Source organism: Penaeus japonicus, unplaced genomic scaffold, assembly GCF_977035675.1.
Source record: "Penaeus japonicus unplaced genomic scaffold, GWHDUDI00000001_assembly GWHDUDI00000003, whole genome shotgun sequence".
NCBI classification, from domain to species: Eukaryota; Metazoa; Arthropoda; class Malacostraca; order Decapoda; family Penaeidae; genus Penaeus; species Penaeus japonicus.
This window is the reverse complement of record NW_028234405.1, coordinates 41,926,736-41,936,735: the sequence shown is the minus strand read 5'-3', so window position 1 is coordinate 41,936,735 and position 10,000 is coordinate 41,926,736. Positions and strand designations below refer to the sequence as shown.

General features: G+C 33.9%; 1 protein-coding gene and 1 pseudogene across 1 annotated transcript in view; one reads left to right on the top strand and one right to left on the bottom strand.

The window, feature by feature from the left end:
- Window positions 1–4,047: 4,047 nt before the first annotated feature.
- Window positions 4,048–10,000, bottom strand: part of LOC122266009 (ribonuclease H1) — an 8,146-nt gene continuing 2,193 nt past the window's right edge. The window contains exons 2-6 of the mRNA XM_043035552.2: window positions 8,382–8,533; window positions 7,867–8,080; window positions 7,316–7,407; window positions 5,949–6,121; window positions 4,048–5,724 (exon numbers count right to left, since the gene is read on the bottom strand). Coding sequence (XP_042891486.1) covers window positions 5,632–5,724; window positions 5,949–6,121; window positions 7,316–7,407; window positions 7,867–8,080; window positions 8,382–8,533 — 724 coding nt within the window. The 3' untranslated portion in view covers window positions 4,048–5,631. The remainder of the gene's footprint in view (window positions 5,725–5,948; window positions 6,122–7,315; window positions 7,408–7,866; window positions 8,081–8,381; window positions 8,534–10,000) is intronic.
- LOC147472178 (uncharacterized) overlaps window positions 8,951–10,000 on the top strand; it is a 2,059-nt pseudogene continuing 1,009 nt past the window's right edge.

Below are 10,000 nucleotides of genomic sequence, written 5' to 3'. Positions count from 1 at the left end.
GGAGATGGAGAAAAAGGAGAAAGAGAAGTAGGAGATAGGGAAGAAAGAGAAAGAGAAAGAGAATGAGAATGAGATGAAGAAAAAGGAGGGGGAGGAGAGAGAGAAATAGAATGAGAGGGAGAAGAAAGAGCAATAGAATGAGAGGGAGAAGAAAGAGAAAGAGTATGAGAATGAAAAAGAGAATGAGTATGGGAATGAGGAAAAAAAGAGAGAATGAAAATGAGAATGAGAAAGAGAAAGAGAATGAAAACGGGAATGAGAAAGAGAAAATATAATGGAAATGAGAAGAGAAAGAGAATGAGTATGAGAATGAGAAAGGAAAAGAGAATGAGTGTGAATGAGAATGAGAAAGAGAAAGATTGAAAATGAGAATGAGAAAGAGAAAAAGAGAATGAAAATGAGAAGAGAAAGAGAATGAGTATGAGAATGAGAATGAGAAAGAGAATGAGAAAGAAAAAGAGAATGAGTATGAGAATGAGAAAGAGAAAGAGATTGAAAATGAGAATGAGAAAGAGAAAAGAGAATAAGAAAGAGAAAAAGAGAATGAAAATGAGAATGAGAAAAAGAGAATGAAAATGAGAAGAGAAAGAGAATGAGTATGATAATGAGAAAAGAAAAGAGAATGAGAAAGGAAAAGAGAATGAGTATGAGAATGAGAATGAGAAAGAGAAAGATTGAAAATGAGAATGAGAAAGAAAAAAGAGAATGAGAAAAAGAAAAAGAGAATGAAAATGAGAAGAGAAAGAGAATGAGTATGAGAATGAGAAAGAGAAAGAGATTGAAAATGAGAATGAGAAAGAGAAAAGAGAATATGAAAGAGAAAAAGAGAATGAAAATGAGAATGAGAAAGAGAATGAAAATGAGAATGAGAAATAGAGAATGAAAATGAGAAGAGAAAGAGAATGAGTATGAGAATGAGAAAGAGAATGAAAAAGAGAAAATGAGAATGAGAAAGAAAAAGAGAATGAGATATGAGAATGAGAAAGAATGAAAAAGAAAAATGAGAATGAGAAAGAGAAAAAGAGAATGAACAATAGAAGAGAAAGAGAATGAGAAAGAAAAAGTGAATGAGTTTAAGAATGAGAAAGAAAAAGAGAATGAGAAAGAGAAAGAGAGCGATAAAAAGAGAGGGAATGAAAAGGAGAAGAAATAGAAAGAATAGAAGGAGGATGACGAGATGGAGAAAGACGAGAAGAAGGAGAAAGATCAAAGGGAGACAAAGGAAGAGAAGAAGGAAGAGAGAGAGAGAGAAAGAGAAAGAAGAGGAAGAGAAGAAGAAAGACAGAGAGAAAGATTAAGATAAAGAGGAGGAGATGAGAAAAAAAAAAGAATGGAAAGAATGAGAAAGAGAAAGAGAAAGGGAAGTAGAATAGTAAGGAGAATGAAGAGAATGAGAATGAGAAAGCAGGAAGAGAAAGAGAAAGAGAAAAAGAAGGAAGAGGTGGAGAAGGAAGAGGAAGAGAAAGAGAAAGAGTGAAAATCTTGCAGATAATTTATTCCCCTTTACTCGTTTTCCAGAAAAATGGAAAGCCGTTCATGCAAGCAACTGAAAGTACGAAAGAGAAATAAGAGGCAAATCAACAACACGACCGACACCTACATATTAGTGAAATGGCATAACACTCCACTTAATGCAAAAAGTATTTATTGATAAGAAATCTTCATCTTAATAGAAACTCGAAACTGTTGCCTTGTCTTGCAATAAACTTTCTAAAAAATGTATATTCTATTTTTCAGCCACAAGATATAAACAATGGATGGGAAATGCAAGTAATTTTCATGCATTAGATTCACAGCGTGAAAACAAAGATGAAATATATCGTGGACATTTCTTAATTGTCTAAGATAAGTAACATTTATCAGAAGCACTTTATAGAAGAAATTAGTGTATATGAATACAGACAAATTAATTGTTATTAATTTTATGATGTAACCCTTCCTTTATTTTTAAAATCTTTCCTCAAATCCTTAATCTTATACACACATATCGAAATATTCATTATACACACACAATAACAAATATACAAAATTTTCATAAAGATCAGCTTTCCGTAAGAAATGATCGAGGACAACCTTTTTGAAAAAAATACACCAAGACTGGAGTGTGTTAATCAGTATTAATCCGACTTCTCTATTAATTTGATTTAAGTATGCTGTTTACTCTATATATTTATGTTCCAGATTACAAATATAATTAATGCAACAGTAATGCAACAATGAAAACTCTATCAACCACATTATTTGCATCACTTTCTTATCTTTGTGCAATACTTACCTAATGTGTGGTTTTATTAAATAAAAACTAAATAAATGATAATCATGATAAATATCAGTATAATAAGAAAAAAAAATCTTATAATAAATATTAATACTAACAAATCTGGAAAAATGTATAGCAACCAACAAAATAATATATATTTATATAATAATGTGTAAAAGAAATTAAAAGATCAATTTCCTAATCCTTATGCTAAATAAATTATTGTAACTCACCCTACATTTAATAATGATGTAATCTTCACCAGAATATTTTCCTCTGGAGAGAAAAATAATAAATATCCCGTGCTTCTTAGTTTTCACTAACAAGAAACTATACCTTCACACTTAACCCATTGCCCACGGGGGATAGATTTGCTTACACAGGCTCCAAGATGAGTTTTATTTCTGATCGAGGCAGCTTCTGCAACATAATTTGATTTTTCCCACTCCCTTTTAGTCACTCATTGTAGAGCTAGAGACATTTTTGTGTTGTGTTTTTTTGTGTTTTACTATTTTTAGAAATTTATATCTGTCATGTCACAGGCTCCATCAATTCTGCAGTTGACTAAAATTGTAGTTCAGGGTCCATATCAACTCATTTTTTTTCTTTACACTCAGTGTGATAGAAGTATTATTTTTTCGTATTTCTGTGCTGTCACGAACAAACACAAAACTTATAACCATCCAAAATGAAGAGGTTGGGAAGAGGAAGGAAACTTGTGCTTTTGACAGTGAGTGCCACAATAATAGGCATCCATACTGGCACAGGGTCACATTGTATGCATTGGGCATGGTGTGAGTCACCTTCCTCCTCTCGTTCTGTCTGCACATCTTTCATCTGCGGTACTTTAGAGCAAGAGGTCGGGAACTTGCGATGTGCCATCACTCTACAGAGATAGTGCTTGCTAGAGACTGTAGATGGGTGCCATTCAAGGCTCTCTCTCCTGCTGGTGCTAGAAGAAAGTGGTGCCATCTAGGTTTTGTAAGTGAGTTGAAAACCATTTTGCTTATTATTACGGCAGTTATAATAATTATGACTGCAATTGTCAACATCACTCACTCATTACTTATAGTACAATAAAATAACATAGTGATCCAGAATCCCCGAACGCCATGACGCCCATTGTCAGGCAAGAGCTCCTGCGTCATGTATGACAAAAAAACACGTCATCCGTCGTTAACGGGTTAATAATAAAAATCCATGTAATGATGTCAACACAGGTTATTAAATATGCAGAATGTGAGGACATAAAAGTTAGTAGGTTTTACTCCTTTTTTTTAATAGAGATATAGAACAGATCTTTCACCCTATGACAAGGGATTACACACAGGTTAAAGTGAACATAGGCAAACACTCAAAAGGTACAGATTCCAGTTTTGTACAGTAACATAAAGATACACAAAACATTCAAAATAAAAATATTGGTTAAGGCCCTTATTTCTTCATCTGTTAAGAAAATAAATGCTAAATAACAATACTGTGTTAATTAAAGCAATAAAGAGGTAGCTTTTGGAAAAATTCTATTGAATATAAATCTGAACATATTTTGTTTATTCTGCATAAAGCAAATAGTTTGTTAGCTAATATTAAATAATTGTTATAAGACACTTTAACACTATGAGGCACTAAAATGCATATTTGGTAAGTACATACAGTATGTTATTTATCACTTGCATGCATGGACACACAAATACCATCACCAACACCTGCAGACATTAAAAGAATAATGGTTACCATAGACGGCAATACTAATACTTATCTCGATGTATCAGGTTAATACAGCCTTCTGCAATTTCCCTTTTTTATTGCCAACAGATTACATAAATTAAATAAAACATGAAAAATAAAAACACCCTTTGGAAAATAGCCTTTGTATATCAGTCACTCCTTAGCTGTCAAAAAGGAAGCTCAGTCAACACAATCTTCATATAATGTGAAATAACTTTCCAAACAAACCTATCAACTGATACAAACAACATAACAAAAACACACATACATACAGATTAAGTGATTTTATGGACTCAATAAATATGGAGTATTTTGAATATAATCTTGGAATATTGTTCAACAAAAACTGAAACTATGAATAACTATTTAAATCAAATATAATAAATCTATAAAATAAACAATTTCTTACACAGCTCATAGTGTTCCACAATAGTGTGGTGATCTACCATTAGCTACAGATAATAATTTTTTATAGTGGAATAAATATAGTTTGTGATAATTCACTGAACTAGATTTTTAAATTGTAAAGTCTTACAAACAGTTTAAATTGAAAGATCTCATTAACATTGTCCATACTTTCAAAGTTACATTTTGAAAGGCAACTGTTATCTTTCAAAGAATATACTGTTAATACATTGCACAATATAGTTAACAAATTTAAGAAAAATATCTTTTTTTTTTGCCAAAAACAGAGTAAACAAATGAAATAATAATCAAACACAAGAATGCCAACAAAGAAAGACATCTGCCATCAAACAGTAATACCTTTCTGTCCTTTTTCAATTACTAGAGAAAATATGCAAGGTGAAATATACAAAATGAGACTGAAGGAGATGCAGTAAATGAAGATGAAGATAAAGAATACGAGAAATAGGAAGAAGAAAAATAAAGAAAGAGAAGAGGAAACAGAAAGAAAGAAAATGAGGAAGAAGAAAGAAAGAAGATTATATTGTTTATCACTCATTGTTTTAGGTCATCTACCTTAAAAGAGGATATGATTTTTCCCTCTCATTCATATTATATTTCTTTTACTGACAATATATAATGATAATATATAAATCTAGAACTATTACTGGAAGAATAGATTATCTGTTCTTAATATTAATATCCTTCCACCTTGCACTTAAAGCTTATTTTCTTGAGGCTACATAAATGCCGAGACAGACCAAATAGCACCAATAACATTGCTGGCAGTGTTCACAACCTAACAGTTGCTTTCACGTACCCTTCGCTTGTCCAGACCTCGGGCAGGCAAAAATTGTCTGTGTCTGACGAGAGTGGTGATGGGAATAACCTCATTCCAGTCTCTGACACTTTATTTTTTCAAGATCGGCATCTGGACAAACTTGAGGGTAAGGAATTGCATACAGATATTCAGACATGAAGGCATAATGAGATACCATGAATGAACCAAAATGCAGTGGCGAATCTGGCAGTTTTTCTTTAAAAATGATTCAGTTTCCTCCAAGTGAGAGAGAGAGATTTCAAAAGAACATCCTTATAAACTGTCTATTTCTTCCACTGCACAATGGATAGTGAGATAACAGAGATATATGATGTTAATAAGAAAAAAAATAAATTCATAAAGTGATGAATGGTAAAACATCACTAAATTTTGAACCCTTTATCATGGAATAATTGTATTAGGCATCAGCTTCGTACTTCTTAGCACCGACCTTGGCCAGTTTCCTAGCCTCATCATTACCAACATTTCCTGATTTTGCCTTCACATGGACCTGAAAAAATAAAATGATAATGCATTTTATTGAAAAGTTTCTTCTCACATATTCTCATCAATCTTTTTTATTTTTTAAGCCCATGACACCTCTTAAAAGGGGTTATGAAAATCCCACTAATTGCGAGTTATCACCCTAAAACCCTACCCATACGCACACGCCCTTGTTAACTTTATCCCATACGTCTTCCAACAGTAGGCCAAGTCATACTCATTTTCACTCACCCATTTCACAGCCAGTCCCTCAGTAGCCTTGTCCAGCTCAATCAGCTCTTCCTTGTTCTTCACGGATTCCCCATCGCTCTTTTTCCAGTCCTTCTTCTTCCAGTTCTTCAGCCATGAGGTCATGCAGTTGATCATGAACTGTGAGTCAGTGTGGACTGCCACCTTTTCGTGACCTTTTGGAAATCAAAACGTAGCGCTTCAGTTTTGGAGCCATGGTGTTGTATTAATGCTATTAAGTATATAATTACTACCATCACTAATAAGTAAATAAATAAAGTCTGCATTATTCCAGCACAATTTTGTTTAACCTATACCTATACCTATACTGTGTGTGTGTGTGTGTGTGTGTGTGTGTGTGTGTGTGTGTGTGTGTGTGTGTGTGTGTGTGTGTGTGTGTGTGTGTGTGTGTGTGTGTGTGTGTGTGTGTGTGTGTGTGTGTGTGTGTGTGTGTGTGTGTGTGTGTGTGTGTGTGTGTGTGTGTATTTATATATATATATATATATATATATATATATATATATATATATATATAATATATATATATATATATATATATATATATATATATATATATATATACATACACATATATACATAAATATTATTCAGGATGGGAGGAAGAATCTACTTAGTCATATATGTTATACGCTACCTAGTCATGGGATACCTCATTATCTCTCACTCTAACCGATAATTAGGTCATCTGACTTAACCTCCCACACACAATTTAATGGTGTGTGTTGGGAGGTCAGCCACCCCTGTGTGGTGCAATAACTTTTCACCCATTGCCACTTTGTTCTGAATTCTCTACACTTCATCAGTACTGCTGGTTGTATTATCTGCTGCTTTCTTCCCTTTCATATGGGAACAACTACAAGCTCTCAATTACATGATATATGTTACAACTACATGCTCTCTATCACATGATGTTGCTGTTCTCAGGTTAAACCTTTTGCGAGTTTGCTTATCAACACTATTCAGATACTTTTATAAATATGTGGAAAATATGTTTGTGGAAATAAAGTAATAAAATGAATGGTAGCCTATGCAATCAAAAAACAAATTATCATAGGACAAAAAGGTGTACTAAATCTTTGGGAAAATATGAATAAGGTACAAATGAAATTGATAAATTTCCATATATATAAAAAAAGAATGGAAAAGAAAAAAAAAATCTTTATAGTTTTGTATAAATATGAGTTAAATGTATTACAATCACAATTTGATATTATATAATTCTACTATCATGAACCATAAATCAAAGTGAATGTTACGCCATAGCAGCAAAGAGACCACTTTTAATATGCAAGATGTAAATGATATCAAATGTAATATCAGATATTATACTACTCTTTCAGAATACTTACCAGCAGCCTTAGCAGATGTCAGTGCATGAGTGGCAGCCTGAATGTCTGCAGCGTTGTTGGAGGCTTTCCCCTTCAATGGCACGGACACATTCCTGAAGCAGGATTTGCATGAGGTAATTAGTTTGACCACAGGCCCTAATAAATTTATCCTCATTATCATTATCACTGCTGGAATATTACGTAATTCTTGCGATCCAATTAAAATAAATGCCACTACTTTTTAATCATTATTGCTATATGACACACATACACTCACACACTCATTCACTCACTCACCCATCCATCCACCCCCACACACCCACACTCACTCGCGTAAACACACATGCACCCCCACCCCCACATATATATACACACTCACACACATGCACGCACACACACACACACACGCACACACACACACACACACACACACACACACACACACACATACACACACACAAATAAAGAAACATTAAACATCAATGTGAGAATGTAATGGATATACTGATATTTGCATTACACTGGTTTTCACAATATTTCTAACTGGCACATTAACAAAGAACAATACTTACTGCTCGTGATCCTCTGCAAAGAAAACGCCACAGCCCGACTTCTGTCCGCTCTTTCCGTGGAACTCGCACACTCCCACAGAGTAAACAATAAGATAACCCTCATCGTCTAGAGATAAACCGTCCTCCGTTTTCTTTTCTCCTTCGTCCACATGAAGCTTCTTCTCTCCTTGGCTTTCCTCTTCTTCCTCGTCGTCATCTCGCTTTCTCTTCCCTTCTGTAAAACGGGTCTGATTGAGAGCATCTGCTGTGCCAATATTTAAGGATTATTCAAATTAATAATCTACAGAAATTGATGAATAATTCCATATTCATTTAGACATTGTGGTGTCTGGAGCATCGTGCAAAAATTAGTCAATTAAAAAAAAAGTTTTGTTTCTTATGTAATTATTTACATATAATATACCATAAAAGAGTAACTCCCAATACTCTATTGAAAAAATTGAAATCCAGAAAATGTTCTATTTGAAAATGACTAACCTTAAAGTACATAAACCACCCTAATCACACTGTCTTACCGACTTGGGAGTCGCCTGATGCCTTCTCACGGCGGTCTACCACTGGCTTACTGAGAGCATTTTCCTTTACGAATTCTTCAGCATCTTCTTTGGTATCGAATTTCTTGTAACGAGCAGCAGTATAGCCATTAATCTGAGCTTGGGCATCAGGCCTGAAATATAATTCAGAAGTTAAAATTCTTGAAAGATTCTGCAAGATATAGAACAAATACCTACTCTTAGTAACAAGAAAGAGTAAGTAAAAACAAACAGCTATGCTATTTTTCACCTGCTATCCACCTGCTTCTACACAAACTTATCTTTACTTGAGTTTTGTTACAATCATTAACTAAACTTCTACATATCTTATTTCCCACCAGTGTTTTACTTTTTATTTTACATAATAATGTTGATAGTTACTAAAATTTCTATATTCTAATGTCAAGCAAACAAACAAACTCAATGAGATATAAACAGAAAATGTTGCTTTGATTCAGTCAGCACAAAGAAGGAGAAAGCAAACTTAAGATCACTTTTTGGAAAACACGCAGTTACTTGGTATCTAATAATCCATATTGTTATATTCATAGATGGTCTTGAAGGTATTGAACCAATTGAATACATTATGCAACACACCAATACATTGTTGCCTTGATTACTTTCAAAACTTGCATGAATCATCCCCCTTTGACCTTCGCAGGTACATTCTTGGCAGGCATAGTCTATTCTGGTTGGATCGAACATTAAAGAAAATGGGAGTCTGTTTACGGTTATTGTCTATCTATTGCCACTACCTTTCTTGTGAGGGATTATGCAGATGAATTAATAGGAGTCCTCTTTGTTGGTTTCCTCTCGTGCCATCAAAGAAAAATATGAAAAGTTTAAGAATGTAATTATAAAAATGTTTCAGGTAAAACTGTTGAAAACTACAAGGGTATGACAATGATGTGTCATGCGGTAAAACCCGACTAGTGGCATGTCCACTCTTCTGACCTATGCAGCGGTGGCACAAAGTACATATGCAAGTGTGCGCAAGCAGCATACATGAATACACACATACACCCAATCACACATATGCACTGGAATAATAATATTTTACTTTTTTTGTTGCCACTGTGTACTTTAATTACTAACATTAGTATCAGAAAGCCAATCATCATCTAAAATAAATGGGTGGCAAATCAGATTCCTTGCATGGTACATGCCACCCCAAGCTACTCCCTGGACACGACCACAATTACTACCTATTCAAAGTTGTTCATATACTTGATTTCTGTAATATTAAACCGGTATTGTTGGATAAAGACGCGACCACACGTAGCTTTAATTATGACGTAACCCATAAAAGCTCTTTTCTTCTGGATATGAAAAATAACCGAGATATATTATTTTGAAAATAAAAACGATTAACGGGAGAGATGATTCCACCGTCTTAACAAACATCTGACTGAAAAATATTGGCTCTGCGCATGCGCCAACCTCCCCCGCGGAAATACAAAAAAATATCGATAGAAGGCAATACTGTTACGTGATAATAATAGCACCAATAGGGAAACAATAGGTCTAACCGACAAAATGATCGACCAATCACAGACAATTGAACATAGAGTCTGGGTCCTTGCTTCAATTTCAAAATCAGT